Source organism: Mytilus californianus, unplaced genomic scaffold, assembly GCF_021869535.1.
Source record: "Mytilus californianus isolate M0D057914Y unplaced genomic scaffold, xbMytCali1.0.p SCAF_2, whole genome shotgun sequence".
NCBI classification, from domain to species: domain Eukaryota; kingdom Metazoa; phylum Mollusca; class Bivalvia; order Mytilida; family Mytilidae; genus Mytilus; species Mytilus californianus.
This window is the reverse complement of record NW_026262668.1, coordinates 123,634,589-123,653,454: the sequence shown is the minus strand read 5'-3', so window position 1 is coordinate 123,653,454 and position 18,866 is coordinate 123,634,589. Positions and strand designations below refer to the sequence as shown.

The 18,866-nt window shown below is 33.3% G+C and overlaps 1 protein-coding gene across 1 annotated transcript; it reads right to left on the bottom strand.

Annotated features, from left to right (window-relative positions):
- Positions 1–8,221: 8,221 nt before the first annotated feature.
- Positions 8,222–13,817, bottom strand: LOC127730886 (uncharacterized). The gene is made up of 6 exons (XM_052239489.1): positions 13,741–13,817; positions 12,133–13,261; positions 11,785–11,876; positions 11,196–11,523; positions 10,500–10,656; positions 8,222–9,278 (listed from the first exon to the last, which is right to left on the bottom strand). Exons 2-6 carry the CDS (start codon positions 13,243–13,245, stop codon positions 8,674–8,676), a joined length of 2,295 nt encoding a protein of 764 aa, XP_052095449.1. The 5' UTR covers positions 13,246–13,261; positions 13,741–13,817; the 3' UTR covers positions 8,222–8,673.
- Between the last annotated feature and the right edge of the window lie 5,049 nt (positions 13,818–18,866).

Genomic DNA, 18,866 nt, shown 5'->3' with positions numbered 1-18,866 from the left:
CCAATCATAGTTTGTCACATCCGGTTGCATACGAAAAAGGGTCGGAAAAAAATATTCCCTTGAATTTGACAGTTGTAGGAAATTAATCCTACATTTCATTGCAGTAAAACATTTCTGAGTCATAAACATATATCTTGGGTGTTTCAAAGCACAATTATTTTTTTATTTGGTGTTTCTATACAATAATTTGGAAACTTGAGGTTATATGGTTACTAAAGCTTGTACATAGGAAAAAAGGGGTGAAAATTTGATTGGTTAACTTCCAGTGATGGTTATTTTCTTATATGCAATGAAATGTTTTGTGAAATTTTGTCTATACTACTGGACAGGATAAAACTTTACTTATGCCAAGTATTTCTATATTTGAAACAAAGATAAATTCAGCCCATTTTTTTGAAAAGTGCAAATTTAACAAAGACTAATAGGAGAAAATCAATGGTGGTATTACACCTACTATAGGAAGCTGTACATGCACCTTTGACCTTGTGTGTACTCTCATTTGTTAAAATTTCATGCTATTTATGTGGAATATTACAGAAATGAAATATCCTGAGTGGATTGAGTCTCAAAAACACATTTTATGAGAAAATTGTCTTGAAATGGGACTCTACCATGAATATTAGTAGACAGAGCAAACCATACTCAGTGTTTTGGGGAGCTTTTTCTGACTTTTTCTCTTTATTTCTTATATTTTGCTGTAATATAAAACTTTTACCTAAGTTGTACTTTAATAAATATATAGTTATTAGTAAATGAAATTATTTTTGAAGCAGTAGCAACAAATTATTCACTAAAAGGGAAGCTTTTTATGTCCCTCTCTGGAACGCGGCGTAAATTTAAGTTTTACTTAAGGACTTATTGAAACCTCCATGGAGTCCGTAAACTTTTTTATGGATAGTTCATTCAGCTTGAATACTTCAATTACTCATTTATTATCACATTTCTCTCATAAATGAGTGAAAGTTACCCCAAATTTTTTATTTATTGGCCTAAAAAGTTGAAATTTTGAGGAAATGAGAGGTATAAATGGATCAAAATGGAGTTTATAATGAAGACAACGAGGTCCATTAGTGGTATTTATCATCCTAGAGTCATCTTTTGTATCATATTCAATGATTTTAGGCAGATGAGATAAATATTTGATCATTTATTGGTTCACACTATATTCTATCATGATGCGGCTTGATTTGGATTTTTCGAAGAAATTTTGCTCAAATCGCTGTAGATGTCGTCTTACATTATACTAGATTTTCCTCAAACTATTGCACTGATTATGACAAACCTTGACAGCAATGCTTGAAATAACCAGTATTACAAATGGAAAAAATCACATTCAGTTTATTCAACAAAAAAGTCTTCTTTAGGTGTAATACCACCAAATCATAGTACGTCACATCCGGTTGCATACGAAAAAGGGTCGGAAAAAAATATTCCCTTGAATTTGACAGTTGTAGGAAATTAATCCTACATTTCATTGCAGTAAAAAATTTCTGAGTCATAAACATATATCTTGGGTGTTTCAAAGCTCCATTATTTTTTTATTTGGTGTTTCTATAGAATATTTTGGAAACTTGAGGTTACATGGTTACTAAAGCTTGTACATAGGAAAAAAGGGGTGAAAATTTGATTGGTTAACTTCCAGTGATGGTTATTTTCTTATATGCAATGAAATGTTATGTGAAATTTTGTCTATAGTACTGGACAGGATAAAACTTTACTCATGCCAAGTATTTCTTTATTTGAAACAAAGATAAATTCTGCACAATTTTTTGAAAAGTGCAAATTTAACAAAGACTGATAGGGGAAAATCAATGGTGGTATTACACCTGTAGACATTTTTCAATACTTATTGACATGAGCCTTTTACAAAGTGTTTATGCATAGTGAAAATCAAAAATAATAGTTGTGAACTTTTATTTATTGACACTGATAATTGATATCCCATCCAGTATTCCAGTTTCACTGTTTGAAATGATTTTAAAATATTTTCCTAATTTTATTAACTTTCTGAAATATTTTCTAACATTTTTCACTATATCACTAGATTTTTTTCTATATCCACAGTATTCTGTAAAATTTCCCATGATATATATCCCAATTAAGAAGGTGCCGAGTCTTTATATTAGATCCAGAAATTTGTAATTTTTCATTATTTCCAATATCACATTCAAAATAATTATCCTCACTTTACAAATTTTTGGAATATTTTTTTTATCACCACATAACTTGATTTTACTATATAACAATTAAACAATATAAGATCCAGAATTTTATAATGATTATTTCCAATATCACATTAAAAAATTTTAACCTCGCATTATGATTTTTTTGGGAATATTTTACTTTTATTTTTCACTTTATCACTATGTTTGACTATATCCACTGTATTCACACTTTATTTCATGGTGAATCATCTTCATATTAGATCCAGAATTTTATAATGAATATTTTGATTGAACACAGTATTTTAATACACAAAAGTCTTAATAAACTCAAAGATAAGCACTGCAAGGTATCCTCCAAAATTATTTCGAATTTTACATGTACATCATTGTGTATAAGCCACACAAAACATTTTGAATGAATTATTTCCTCCTTGATACATTCATGACAATCCATTCATTTTAAAAAACAAGTCACATTTTAAGAAGCAAGATTATATGGCATCTAAGAAGTGAATTCAATAAAATAAATCCCAATATGTTATGCACATTGATTCCAATAGATTTCAAAAACTTTGAATAATATTCCAAATAAAAAATTTGAATGGATATATGAAGAAATACATAACATATCCATCTGAAAACTGAAACTGAAAACAACTGAATAGCTATTTCTTGCTTCACTGACAACTGGACAATACTTATGTATAAGGGTTAAAAATTTAAAGATTCATTTATTATGTAAACAGTTTTAATTTTCATACATGTTAACATACAGTTAAGAAAATATTTTACTGATGTAGATTTTTGGATCAAAATAAGATAAATCATCTATATTGGGGATTTAAGGGCATACGATACAGTAGAGATCCCTCGTTGATTTTTTCTTGACATTTTGGCAGAAGGTCAATTTCGATGTGTACTTTTGAAATATGCAAAGAAAAATATACCTTCATGACTTACTTTTTGAGATAATTTGGTTCGAAATTTGCATATTTGAAGGAAAAACCCTGAAATTTCAAAAATCAGGACTTTTAAGGAAAGTACCAATACTTTTGAACGAACAGTCATAATTTAACCGGGTTTTTTGTAAAATGTTCCCTTGATCCATGGCATCAGCATGCTGTAACAAGTTAACGGTTGAAATAAATATTTATATCCTAAATTCTTTTAATACAAGTGAAATAAAGAAGATGAAAATATTTTTGCGTCTACACAGAAGTGCAGAAAAAATTCTATCGTTGATTTTTTCTTAAAATTTTGGCGGAGCGTTCTTGAAACAGAACTTGATTGATTGCAAAAGAAAAAACTGGGGGTCCATGTGCTTGTTTTTTCAATAAAAGCAATAAACCATAATTTTTATTGGCAAACGTCCCGTTTGCCAATAAGGCGCCAAACTACGTTGGAATAAGTTTTATTCGCAACAACGTCGTGAAATCTTTCCCGCCGTTCACTACTACGTTGTCAATTTCAGTGGTAGAGCCAAGGTTTTTTTTTTAAACCAATGATATTAATCATGAAAATTAATGAAACTGGCTCCTCGTAAATAGCATCATTTTTGCCAAACCTTTATGAATTGTTACGAAACTTGCATAGAAAAAGTATTCTAGTAAATTACTTTTAGAAAAGAAATGTTCGGAAACAAAACAGATATATATAATAAAAAAAATAATTTGCATCTCTGCATGTCCGACATTAGTCATACAATTCATGTAGACAACACAGCTTGAACATACATGTAGTTTTAATTATTCAAAAGGCCTCGGCATGACAAAATGTGCAACAATTATAAAGTAAGGGGGATGATATAAAAAAAAGGACATTTGGTATGATTGCAAAATAGAAAACTATCAACCATAGTTCAAATGACGAAGATAAACGCTATTAAAGGTAACCCTACGGCCTTCAACACAAAAAAAAAAAAAAAGAAAGAAAAAAAAAGCCACACCGTATAGTCAGCTTTAAAAAGCCCCGACATGAAAATGTGAAATAATTCAAACAAGAAAACTAACGACCTACTCAATAGGCATTACATGAACACAAATCATACCCACATTAAATCGGGTCAGCTTAGTCCATTACAGTGTAGTATAACATTTCATACAGCAGTCGATATAAGAGCATGAAATTTAATGATTCTGTATCAATAGATAAGTTACCTAAGCTTGTCTTCAGGGTATTTTTTTTTATTACGGTACATATAATCATTGAATTACTTGTCTGTATTATACCTTCAATCTAGGAGTGAGTGCAACCACATTGTTTGTCCGGTCCAACAAATATATTTATCTTATCTGAGAAACTTCTTTACAAAAAGACTTCGTATTGTTCAGTAACTTAATAACATCAATGAGTTGCAACTCTGGTCTGTCAAATACCAAATTCCTGTGTGCCGATTTTTCTCTCTCAATATGTACATAGAGGATATGCTTAGCACATCAACGGGTGCGTTTTTGTTTTTGGGCTATAATACGGGGCTTATAACTGTGTCATTTTAACTGACAGTTCTTCTTCATACACATATATATTCCACGGGTTAAATTCTAAAATGTCGTTAAACTCTTTATTGTACCTTTTCAAAGTCAGGAACAGTAAGATGCGCTGTCATTATTTAATATTACGTTTTTTTTTGTGAGCCAAATGGTGAAGTTACTATATAAATTATTTTCATATCTCTTATTCATTTCCTATATGAAATAACAGACATACAAAGTTAAGAATGTGGATTTGATTTTTTCCCCATTCGAAGTTAATATTGTTGACTTCCTTATTAATGAATAAATATAACAATTCTCGTGATTTGGCCGATTTCCATTGCAGGTACTTTTTTCAAATTCGCGCAATCGGGATTATGACGTCAGTGGATTTTCCGCAAATGTGACTACATCTAAAGCGACGTCGCGAAATGTAATCGTTCTTATTAGAAACATCGCGAAATTACAACGTTCTGATTAACAACGTCGCGAAAACAACACGAAAAGTTTTAAAAACGTTATTATCTGCCCCTGCTACTGTATCGTATGCCCTTAAAACAATGATAACCAAACATTTTTCTTCCCTATCAATTTTTAATAGAATAACCCTAGGTGAAGAAAAACTTCAGGAAAAAAGCATGCTGTAAGGTTGGGTTAGGTGAATTAAAAAAACAGTAAAAAGTAGACTCAATTCTAACAATACCAACTGGTCAATTTAAATGTCCCAATTGTATTGTCAATTTTACAATCTTGTTGAACAATAGGTAAAGGTAAACAGCAACACCTATAGTCCAGTCACAGTAAAAAAAAAAATATAACTCAAACCGTATATGGCTGCCTTATAGATGTAATAGTCCTGAAATATGGTTTTTAGCTAAATATAGCATTTTTGTCTATATTTTGAAAAACTACAATGTAATAGATACAGAGAAATCCTAAACAGACATAGATAAAACAGTACACAGCAAAAATAACCAGCAAGACAAGGTAGTTTGAGAATTCCACTGTGGCCTAGGAACCAATCATGATTGAAAATAGAACATAGTGGTTAACAATTGTCTAAAATTTTGAAAACTGTAAAAGATGGGGGAAATTTGACTGGGTTGATGTTGTTAAAAAAGTAGTTTTGTTATGCATGTGTATCGATGTTTAGTCCTGAAACAATTGGATGAGAGCTTTCCTGTTTAATTGGTATATGATCATTAGTTTCTGATGTAAAGTCTGAATGAACCTGTTCATTTAGGACGTTAGCTTTTTCAACAGTATCTGTAATAAGATTTTCATATTTTTGAGAGCAGCTATTCCTGGTTTGTCTGTCCTGAATGATTTCATGTACTTGAAAAAAATCTTTGGTTTTGCTTGATTGACTGATGGAATGTCTGGTTCGTTAATGGGTAAGTCACATATCAACTCAGTTTCTTGATGTATTTCTAGTATGTAACTCTTTGTTCTTTTTGTACTTGTGGTTTGAGCTTTTAATATTTAGGCACTGGTTGCGATTACGTTGAAAACGTAACAATAACAATAATTTGAAAAATGACTGTTACGTTTTAAAAGACTAATGGCCAGAATGCAAGATCTGGTTAGAAACTGATTAATTACGGACGTAACAATAAAATTTGTGTCTACGGTTACATTGCGAGACTATGTTGTGTTGCTGGATTCTCTGATATAATTGGTTATTATAATTATAATTTATATTACATTTCAACAAATAATGTTCAAATAGTTGAGTATTAATTGTTTTAATGTTCTTCCAGATATCTATATGAATGCATGTGGCGAAACTGAAGTTTTAATCTCATTGTTTCCTAATCTTATTACCAAAGAAGCAATTTATTAGCCATCTATTATATCATCATTATGTATTATTGGGTTGGAGAAGGGACACACTCTTCAACAGTTCAAGTTCCCCTGCATGTCCCCCCCCCTCGATATCTTTTATAGTTCTGTGAATCAATATGTCTACACGATTGAACTTTATATTTAACACAATATTAAAAGCTGAGTTGAACCTTTCATAAGTAATGAACAGAAAGGATATAATCAAATAGACAAGATAATACAACAGCATATGTTTCGACAAAACTTTTGGACGAGGATAAAAAAAAGAACTTTTCACCAGAAGCATGACAGTCACTAAAAGGTGTTATTACGAGCAAAAGGGATATTGCAGAGCAGAATTGTTTGATGTGCAAAACTGTTGTGCACATTGTGGCGTCCGTCGTTTGTGATGGCTGCCTTGACTGTTGTTTCACACAAAAAGCGTCGGCCTTACCAAAAATACCCAAGCACTTACTGGATGTGCGGAAGTTGTTATTCTGAATAAACTATACAATGTTTATATACGCAATATTGTATTGTTGAATTAATTAAGAATAAAAGCGTAATAATAACGCAATGTAACCGTAGACACAAATATTATTATTACGTTCATAATCAATCAGTTCCCACCCGACCTCGAATTTCGGCAATTAGTCTTAAACCTAACAATAATTATTAAACGTTATTGTTACGTTTTCAACGTAATCGTAGTTAGTGCCTTATATTTGTCAGTGTAATTTTTATACTCTCTCTTCTGTATAGTTTACTTTGCTTGTTAATGAGTCGTCGGAGTGTTTCATTTATCTATGGTTATCTATGTTTGTATGTGGTATGATTGATTCCACTGATTCAATGAATTTTGAATGAAATAGTTCCCGCAGGTAGTTTACATTTGTGGTTGAATAAAAGTTATACAGTTCTGAGTTTATTTGTTCTAGGTTTAATTTGATGGATTCTCAGTTTGCCTTGTACTTATACACTTTACCTCTGGTCCTTTTCTGATGTCTGGTTCGGCGTAGACAATAGCATAGTCACTTAGCCCAATAGATGGTAGCGTTGTTACGATGTTTAAGTAAGGTTGGTTGTTGATAAGGATAAGGTCAAGTGTTTGTTCTTTTACCTGTTGAAGTGTTGAACATTCGGTGGAGATTTGATTCATTTATTATTACATGGAGCAATTGATGTTGATGCTGATCAGCTTTACCAGGTGTAAAAGAAGTGGTTTGCTGTCGTTTTTTTTATATAAAGATACATGTCGATTATACACTGTGTAAATATCGCCACAAAAGTTATCAGTGTTATGTTGATTCAGACATATTTTCTTAACACTTCAACATTTTTATTTCTAAATTTTATCCTTACCGAACTTGGTTAATCGTTGGCATTGACCACTAGGCAAAATGATGCGTTACTCGTTCGAATCCGGATATATGTTTACCCTTCGGAACTTCTGATATCACGCCGGTCGTATTATCAAAAACCCTAACTTATGGTGTCAGTTGTTCGTGTTCTTCTGGTTTTGTTGCACTGGAACTGTCTTGGGTATTTTAATTTGTTTAGTTCGTGTTTTGTCCCCTGAATTTTGATTTTCTGATACATACAATTTGGTTGGTTGGCTGGTTGAACCTGCTGCCAAATGATACAATGTAACTATCAGTTTTCATTTTCCTGGTTGTTTTATTTTATTGATTTTGATGCGTTAGGTATGCAAGGATGCTCCCTAAGATTACTTTGTTATTTAAACTAACCTCAACAACAACAAAATATATATTTTTTAATCAAAACAAATTTTCAGCTAGCATTAAAATAGTTAACCCCAGTAAATTATATCACTATGTTACTTTACACTGCTGAGAATCAAATTAGTATCTAAGTTTGTTATTTCCATAACAATTAGTATATAAGTTTGCTATTTCCATAACAATTAGTATCTAAGTTTGTTATTTCCATAACAATTAGTATCTATGTTTGTTATTTCCATAACAATACTACATATAAACGTTTTTGTAGGTGATTTAAACTACATAAGTAATGTCACTGCAGTAATGTAAGTTACAACATTATCGGGATACACAGAAGACTTGTCTCCAATGATTGTCATATACATATAGTAATAAATATCCATCAAGTTGGCAAGGTAATACAACCAGTTATTACTTCACAACAAATATATTAGAACCATTACAACACCAAGTTCAACTTATTCATCTCTTTCAACGGGCTTTCTTAGCTTTACGTCCAATCGCTGGTGAATCTTCAGCTTTACGCTTTCCTCGGCCTTTGACGGGCGTTGTGGGTGTTTTTACTTCCATAAGTTCTTCTTTAGCTTTCTTTCCCCGAAATTTTTGTTTTTGTTTTGGTTCTTCAATTTCCATATCTTCTATTTTAGCTTTTCTGCCCCGTCCCTTTGCCTTGGGTTCTTCAATTTCCACATCTTCGACTTTAGATTTCTTTCCCCGGCCTTTTGGTTTTGGTGCTTCAATTTCCATGTCTTCGTCTTTAACTTTTCTTCCCCGTCCCTTTGCCTTGGGTTCTTCAATTTCCACATCTTCGACTTTAGCTTTCTTTCCCCTGCCTTTTAGTTTTGGTTCCTCAATTTCCATGTCTTCGGCTTTAGCTTTCTTTCCCCGACCTTTTAGTTTTGGTTCTTCAATTTCGACATCTTCGGGTTTAGCTTTCTTTCCCCGACCTTTTGGTTTTGGTTCTTCAATATCTTCTTCCTTTGATTTCTTTCCTTGACCTTTACCTTTCTTTGACGTTTCATCTTCCTTGGTTGGTTTGCCTTTAGATGTACTTGCTTTATCCTTCTCAGCTTTAGCTGTTAGGAAAAGAATTAAAAAAACATAAAGTAAACAACATCAAGTGTAGGACAATTCGTGATTGCTTCATTCCGCTTTATAACCTTTATTATATATTTTACAATCGTATCCCATTCCAGCAACTAAGGTCGTATTTGTTGTACATTATTATGTTCTTAAAGGATAATTGTTTTATTCTCTTTATCATTGCATGAAATAAGGTGCAGAAAAATTACAAACCTGGAAGAGTTTGAAATTTATTAACCTAATTGTACCAGTCTAGAAAATCCTGAATTTCCTTAAATTATCTAGTTTAGACTCTGCATTAACTGGTATTTTAATTGTACTGAACAGTACTAAACTGTACTCAACTAAAATAAGTTTATGCCGTACATAACGGAGTCAGAACTGTGGTCGGCCGGTTCAACTGAATTTATCAATACTATAAACTGTACGCGGTTAAATCTGAACCATACTTAACTGAGATAAATGATTTTTTTAGTTGTTATTGGCTTTGAACTAGCTGTCAATAACTGTCAGTACTCTCAGTTCTGTACTTAGTGTCTTTTGTTGTGGGGATGTATAAATATCCTGCCATTTGTTTTTCTGCTTTGTATCGATCTGACGAGTTAACTTGCGGCCCTTTTTATCTGATTTTTATAGTTTATTCATAATTATGTTGTGCAGTTACATCACTGTCCCAGGTTAGGACATGTTTAACACCGCCGCATTCTGTATGTGCCTGTCCCAAGTCAGGAGCCTGTAATTCAGCGGTTGTTGTTTGCTGCTGTATATCATATTTGTTTTTCGTTCATTGTTTTTTACATAAACCAGGACGTTAGTTTTCTCGTTTGAATTGCTTTACATGTCATTTCGGACTCTTTTATAGCTGACTATGCGGTATGGGTTTTGCCCATTGTTGAAGTCCGTACGGTGACCTTTAGCTGTTAACTCAGTCTATATGTCATTTGGTCTCTCGTGTAGAGTTGTCTCATTGGCAATCATACCACATCTTCTTATTTTTATATTAACTACTTGGAACATTACTCGGAACATTTCTTATCTTAGTAGGAATCGACGGTATTTTACTGAGTCTGAGCCATACTTCAAGAGTCAAACAGTGACATAGACCGACTTTCAAAATAATATATGGTTAGAATTTGTCCCTAGATCTCGGAGTTGGTAGAGTAGCTAGAATTAGTTGAATGCTGACTCCTCGTAGTTATTAATAATTAACATACGTTTCTTTTCTATCGGATATCGCTTTAAAACTTCCATCCATCCACCAGCGTTCTTCCAAAATGTCCATCTGTAACCATCTGTCTTTAGTGAATAATTTACAGAATCTAACAGTTTATCATAAATTTCTTGTTCACTAAGAGGTTTAACTTTCAGGACCTACAAAATAAAGTTTTGTATATTGGCTTCTTCTCTTCGGTTTCGGTTAACGATTAGAAAATCTTTCCCATACCCCACATTTTGAACACTGACGTCTTCAATAAGCAGATCTTTAAAAATAGATCCGCATCGAAATCTTTTGGAAAATCTTATTCTTGTATTTTTAACTGTAAATCCACCTGGGTTTTGATGTTATTTCTATTTTATCTTTTACAACTATTGGAGTTGAATGTACGTTTCATTGAAGTTTAGCACACGATGTCTATATTTTAAAGTTTTTAAATACATGTTTAATGCTCTTGCCAGTGACTGGACTAAATTACAACGGACAAAATGTGGCTTAAATTGAATTAACAGAACTTAACACATAGCATTTAAGCTGTAGAACTTACATATAACCCACCATTATAACTTTTGAAATTCTCTGCTACTATAGTATTATACCTTAACCCACAACACTTAACATAAGACCGATTTTTTTTATTTAATTTCTACTATCATGCCTAGTCATATAGCAATTTAATGCTTGAAGAACTTACATCGAACCAATCCTTGTACGTTTTGACATTTTTCAATTTTTCAATGGATTCTTTCATCACTTTCACCATGTCTGCTGTAGGAAAACCGAGGTTTGCGTCGTATCTTTTGATCAAGTCCGTTCTTGTTTTGTCCTTTGGCACGGCGATATCCAAAAACAAAACCTGAAAGGCTAAAAGTTTTCTGCTAACAGCTGTGCGTTCAAATGTTTGTTTGATTCTGTAGTCTTTGTCTGTGTCCAGGAAACCAAGCTTAGAGTCTTCTTTAACATACCACATTACATGTCGTCTCCAGCTCTCAGACATATACGCCATTGCTGCATCTTGCCATCTGAATGTACAAAAAATATAATAAATTGTTTTCAAAAGTGTAATTATAGTGGGTCATAAGGGCTGTGTTACGGTGTATAGTTTGCATTGATTTAACATCTAGTTGATAAATTTAATTTAAAAAATTCTTTTTAAATATACTGCTTATTCCAACATCTTAACTTACCACTAAAGTAAGTGTATAGTTAAGGTGACATTGTCATTCGTGTGCGCTTCGTCACCGAATAGTATTCAATAACAGCGTCACCTTAAAAGTACTAACCTAAATTTCGAAGATGCAGCTAGTAACATCAGCCACTCTCCTATATGTGGACATGCTTTCTTTGTTCGTCTGTCTTCGTTTTCTATGAATTCCTTTAAAATATAGCATTAAAAACATATAATTTTATCTTGCACCAGATGTAAATGACTACTTTTAAATGGTAAAATAATTATATCTCAATACATAGTTCTTTAATAAAGTTATTAAACACGTGCTGTGTCATTTATAAATAGCAACCTTACATTACTGTCCGGAATCATCATAAAAATATATAATAAAAATCATACAATGATTTTCATTTTATTCATTTGAAATTATATTTTAGTTTTTTTTATGCTAACTTCATACCTTCAAACGATCGTCAATAAGTTTTTGAAGATTTGGGTAGATTTCTAATGCCCATAGTAGTAATCTGTGTAGGGAGAAATATCCATTCAGACTATTGTCGCTTGTATGTTGAGTTCCTTTAGAAAATTCTACTACAGTGGCGCTCATTAAGTTTGGTATGACACGAATGACAATTTCTTCTATTGGAGTTTTCTTCGGGTTACAGCTCTTAAGTATTCCAGCAACCTGGACTAATGAATTTTCAAATGTCTGTTTTATTTTATCACCATGTGGAGGATGGATGTACATCGGAAGAAAGAATTTTACATCTTCTTTCATTACACTTTTGACGCAACCCATGGCTTTGTTCATGCTTGTGAATGACTCTTGTTTCAGAAACTCACAAGGTGTGGTAAGAGATGGTCTATGTGTCGGTCCAGACACAATCAGTCCATAACCAAATAGATCTTCGTCACTTTTTGGGACGGCTAAAGAAAATTGTTCCTTGGACATATAGTCAATGATAACTTCTTTTGACGAATCTGCTTTCGGCACAACCTTCTTCCCCTTTTTGGAGTCTTGCTTTTTTAAAGGCAATTCAGGTTTTCCTGCATTGATGGGTGGAAACGGTTTTTTATAATTATGACCACAGTCCTTGCACGAGAATGACTTCGATAATTTCAAGTTATGGTCATTTGAATTAAAGCACCACCAACTACTTCCGGATTGCGTCTCGGCAAGAAAAGCAACTACGTTTAGTAGAATTGTCTGTACTGTGTAACCAGGAGACCAACCAACAGATTTCTCATCTTTCCATTCTGTATGAATATCAGCAAAGTCAGAAAATATATTCAAGCAAACTTTGGTTCCTTTCTTTCCTTGTTTTGTTGCTCCGCTGTTGTAATGGAAACCAACTGGTACGAATTCTGCACTCGGACTTTCGTATGGATATTTGTCTGTAAACAGTAGTAGTAAGTGATAAATTATGTCGTCATGTTTGAAGTTACAGTGCCATTCAAACACATTTTCCTCCAATGGAGCTGCTGATACATTTTCCACTGGCTCTCTCTGAATTTCATCATAATCTTGCATAAGGCGCTTCATTGCGCGCTTCTGTTGTTGGTTGACTGACATAACTGCAGCTTAATGCCTACAATATTGGAAACAAAATGCCACTTCGTTGAACATATTTCTGTTTTAAATTAAACCTTTACATTTATCTTATTGTTTTATCAGTTTATTAATAGATGAACACAACCTTGACTGAATATATTTGTTAACCACGAATTCAATACATATAGTATAAAGATGGACAGATAAATCGATATAAGAAGAATCAATGCTACATGAATGCACTTGGGTTTGGATAGGCTATATGCTTCTTTGGGTTTTCACTTAAATATTGAAATACCAAGAAATTATCATTTGTACACACATTTGTGCCCATAGAATGCTATTTCTACACCTGAGCTACAGGAAGTATTTTATTATAATAATGTATATCTCTTAATTATAAAATAGAATTAAAATTAAGTGACCTTTAAGATTGTATTCCTGATAAGTTACTTTTTGTATAAATTCATATTTAGTATGTAAATATCATGACTCTTGCAGGTACATATTACTTACCTATGCTTATATGGCTTCCAAAAGTCCTACAGAAGGAGTTTTATACAGATATCTTTTTCACGTGATTACTCTAAAAATATTTCTTATCATGTTTATACCGGTCACATACCAGAACTTCTCGATCTTCACCTTTTCGTTCGTAGAAAACCCATAAGAAGATCGAAAAATCTATCTTACTGTAAGGTAAGGAGAATTTAAATTTACATTTTTGAAATTTAATATTTCGGAGGAATGGTGCACTTTGTATGCTGTAGTTTGCGTAAGTAAACTGATGCAACAATTTATTATTAACACATTTTAAGTACTCAAGAAAAAGAATATAGGACATATAGACAACAGCAAATATGACATAGTTGTATATAAAAATATAAAACATAAAAATCTCCAAACCTCATTCTCTAAATATATCGGCTAAAGTGAAACCAAATAATAATCTATGAATGGGCAAGGCTTATGTAATTGGTAGATTTATGTTGGTCTCGCACAACCTCGCGGGCTAATAAGTTAACTTTTTTATATTCGGGGTTATTGTGAGTTAGATGGGCACTTGTCCATTGTTGAAGACTTTGTGTTGACCTGTAGATGTATTTTGATGTATGGTTCGTTGGGTTGTTATCTCATTGGCTTATACCGATATCTCCTTTTTGATTGAACTTCTATGAGATGGAAATGTCTAACAATATTTATTTTCAAAATTGAAAAGAAAAGAAACACGAACAATTAGAACTTAAATTCATATTAAAAAAAGATGAATATCTTTTAAATACTTGAATGGCTAAGTTTTACTAAAAAACAAGTGTACGTGAGCTTTTTTGTAAAAGACAATCCTTTATATTATCAAAATCTTCATAAATGTACTGCTATTGAAATATTGTCTTCCCGAACTATAATTTGACGATATTTTCTCTTAACTACGAGAATTCTCTTTAGAACTTCGGCCACCGCACAGTGCAAGTGCCAGGGGAAACCCGCCTAGTAATGGTACGGAATGTAAACCAACGTGCACTCGAAGGTAAATAGTAATAACTGATTTTTAAAGAACAGATTAAATACAACAAATCATTTAACAACTGTTAATGAAAGTCAACCTAACAAGTGGGAACGCATGGAAAATAAAAAAAAAAATATCATGGCTCTATCAGTTCACTTATTTTTCACGTGCTCTGTGTTGATTGTTTATTAATGTCACGATCTGGTAAACCTTGGAAACAAACTCGAAAGTTAATTAGCTTCTGCGATCAACAATATTTAATCACTGAATGAACTTTTAATTGTCGATAATACGTTATAGATTCGTAATAGATGTAAAAAAAAAACGTGCATAGAGGATTTAGTTTAGTATATATGCATACATTTTATGGTAATATTCTTTACAAAGCACAAAAATGTCGGCATTCACCTCAAAAGCTAATCAGACCTTTAAACAGACTTATTCGGAAGGGATATAGTTACGATACTGTTGTCAAGTCATTAAGGATTGCATATTTTGGTATTAATATTGATTCACTCATAGGGTCTTTGCATCGGAAATAAACACATTTATTCTAAAACCAGTTGTTGGCATGATACGGGTTATGTTCTTCTCATATATTTTATGATGGTATGATACTAAACCCCTAACGGGAGGGATTGTACTTGATTTTCATATGATGAAGACATAATCTTTCAATCAGTTTAATTGAGGTCTGGAGCTGTCATGTCAGAACTGCTAGTAGTCCTTTGTTAATTTATGTATCATTGTTATTTTGCTTAGTTTCTTTTGTTACCTTTTCTGACATCGGACTCGGACTTCTTTTAAACTGAGTTTTACTGTGCGTATCGCTGTGTGTTTGTTTATTCTACATTGGCTAGAGGTATAGGGGGAGGGTTGAGATCTCACAAAACATGTTTAACCCCGCCGCATTTTTGCGCCTGTCCCAAGTCAGGAGCCTCTGGCCTTTGTTAGTCTTGTATGTTTTTAGGCAGTTAAGCTGCCTTATGCGAGCACCCTAGATTTGTGTTCTACCCAATAAATGCTGAAATACGTGCCATTGTTATTATCTAGCTGGCTATTATGTTATTGATAACTAATTGGACATTTTTTTAATACTTTTATTTCTGGAATACAAAAAATATGACCAGAAAAACCTTAAATGATCGTCGAACTACCCAAAACTTTTGAAATTGCACATAGGAAGTAGTGCTCAATAGAAATACGTACGTAGTTTATTATCTCCTGTGCTTTTGGCTACGATGCCAAATAACAATTGTATGAAATATTTCATCGCCGAAAATCGGTAATTACAAGTCGTTTATATTTCCCAAATGGCAAAATGCGCAGGAATATTGTTCATGTACAACAAATCTCTATGATAGAGGAAATAAAGTTTTATAAGTGGGCGGTAATTTTTAACTTGTCTTGCCAAATAAGGTTGTTGTTATTTTATGAATAAAATGAGGCCATGAAACAGATGCGGAAATCGACGTTGATGGGATGTTTTAAGTAATGTGGACAACTCGTCCCCGAGACAAGTCGGACCGAATCCTGTTTGAGAACTTGGAAATGGTCGAGATCCCCACCCCTAAACCATATATATTTAAGTCTCCCAAACAAAGTTTGGAGACTTATTGTTTTTGCTCAGTTCTTATTATTTTTATTATTCTTCTTCTTTTTCTTTTTTTTTTTCTTTTTCTTTTTCTTCTTCCGCCACTTTAAAGATGAACTTGTCTGCAGCGGTTCTCCAAAACCCTTGTCAGATTTACTTAGGGTTTCATAAAATGTAAGATTAACATGTCTAAGGAAGCCATCAACCAATTGTTTGTGCATTGGGGTCTATTAAGGGGTATTTTAAGGGGCATAAAGAAGAGAGGGGTTTACTATAGAAACCTATGAGATTTTATTTTTTTAAATTTTCAAATGACTTTAATTTGAAAATTGTAAGTGATAGACACACGCAGTCTTCAGAAATGATCACAGAACAATAAAACAAATCAGATGAAATATAGGGTGTGTGCCTGGGGTCACCACCCATCCCCTTCAATTTGAGAATGTGCTATTATCTTGTAAACGGTCGAGATCCCCACCCCTAAACCATATATATTTTTGTATGGGACAATAAAACAAATCAAATGAAATATAGGGGAAGTCCATTGGGGTAAACCCCACCCCTTTCTTTTTGATAACTTGTAAACGGTCAAGATCCCTACCCCGCAACCATATATGTTCTTGTATGGGACAAAAAAAACAAATCAAATGAAATAAAGGGGAAGTCCCTGGGGGTAACCCCACCCCCCCTTCTTGTTGAAAACTTGTAAACGGTCGAGATCCCCACCCCTAAACCATATATATTCTTGTATGGGACAATAAAACAAATGAAATGAAATATAGGGGAAGTCCACGGGGGTCACCCCACCCCCTTCTTTTTGAAAACTTGTTAACGGTCGAGATCCCCACCCTCAACCATATATATTCTTGAATGGGACAATAAAACAAATCAAATGAAATTTAGGGGAAATCCCCTGGGGTAACCCCCACTCCCCTTCTTTTTGAAAACTTGTAAACGGTCAAGATCCCCACCCCTAAACCTTATAAATTATTGTATGGGACAATAAAACAAATCAAATGAAATAAAAGACGAGCCCCTGGGGTCAACCCCACCCCCTCCTGTTTCAGAACTTGTAAACGGTCGAGATCCCCACCCCTAAACCATATATATTCTTGTATGGGACAAAAAAAACAAATCATATGAAATAAAGGGCGAGTCCCCTGGGGATAACCCACACCCTCCTTATATTCTTACGCCCACCCCCCTTCAATTTGAGAATGTGCTTTTATCTTGTAAACGGTCGAGATCACCACCCCTAAACCATATATATTCCTGTTCGTCATTTCAAGAAGATTTGAATGACATACAGGGTTAATCCATAGGCGTCACTTATGCATATCACAAACCAATTTGTACTGGACTTTGCCCAATGTCAGGCGACCATGGGAATGACGAATTATTGGAGCTTTGCTTGGGAGACTTCGTAACAGCATCCTGTTACAATTATTTCTTGTCATGTATGGGACAATAAACAAATCAAATGAAATATAGGGGGAGTCCATGGGGACACCCCACCCCCTCTTGTTTGAGAACTTGTAAACAGTCAAGATCCCCACCCCTAAACCATATATATATTCATGTATGGGACAATATAACAAATCAAATGAAATATTTGGGTGTCCCTGGGGTCACCCCACCCCCTCCTGTTTGAGAACTTGGAAATGGTCGGGATCACCACCCCTAAACCATATGTATTTATGTATGGGACAATATAACAAATCAAATGAAATATAGGGGGAGTCCCAGGGGTCACCCCACCCCTCCTGTTTGAGAACTTGTAAACGGTCGAGATACCCACACCTAAACCATATTTATTCCTGTTCATCATTTCAAAAATATTTGAATGACATACAGGGTCAATCTCCTAGGTGTCACATATGCATATCACTTTATTAGACCAAACCAATATGAACTGGACTTTGCCCAATGTCAGGAGACCATGGGAATGACGAATTATGGGGGCTTTGTTTGGGAGACTTCGTAACGGCATCCTGTTACAATTATTTCTTGTTTATTATAAAATTTTATTGATGCAAAAAATGAGTCTAGGTTAATTGAATTTACTTTAATTATTTATTAAATTATTTCTGGGCCTATAATAATTTTCAGTTATGGCTCATTTTAAAGAAAACATATAAATCTTTCAAGCAGTGTAAAGCCCGAGAATGTTTGACCAACTGTTTTATAATCACCTGTCATTTTATTTCAAACTTGGTATGGAGTAACATCATGCATATGGGGGTGAAGATGGGGGTCATTTACATTGATATATGAGTTGCTTTTGAAAACCTTGATGAAATATTAATTAATTTGCCTTAATAATCAATTCTTGTAATGAACATAAATAATATACGAATGTTTAATGTTTGTTCTTTCAAATCTTAAAAAAAAATTGAAGCAACACTGCCACAGTTTTCATAATTACGTTTGCCTTGGTTTTTGGTTAACTGCCTACAGCGCTTACAGTGCTTTGATTTAATTTTAGTTCATTTATATGTTTTGGAGTTTAGTGTGACGTTCATTTTCACTGAACTAGTGCAC

Bases quoted from the DNA above. Each gene is read 5' to 3' on its own strand.
- LOC127730886 (XM_052239489.1), bottom strand. From the start codon at position 13,245: ATGTCAGTCAACCAACAACAGAAGCGCGCAATGAAGCGCCTTATGCAA. The intron at 11,524-11,784 runs GTTAGTACTTTT...TTGTACATTCAG, and splicing joins GCTGCATCTTCGAAATTTAG to ATGGCAAGATGCAGCAATGG. The intron at 10,657-11,195 runs GTAAGTTCTTCA...TTTATTTTGTAG, and splicing joins CGTACAAGGATTGGTTCGAT to GTCCTGAAAGTTAAACCTCT.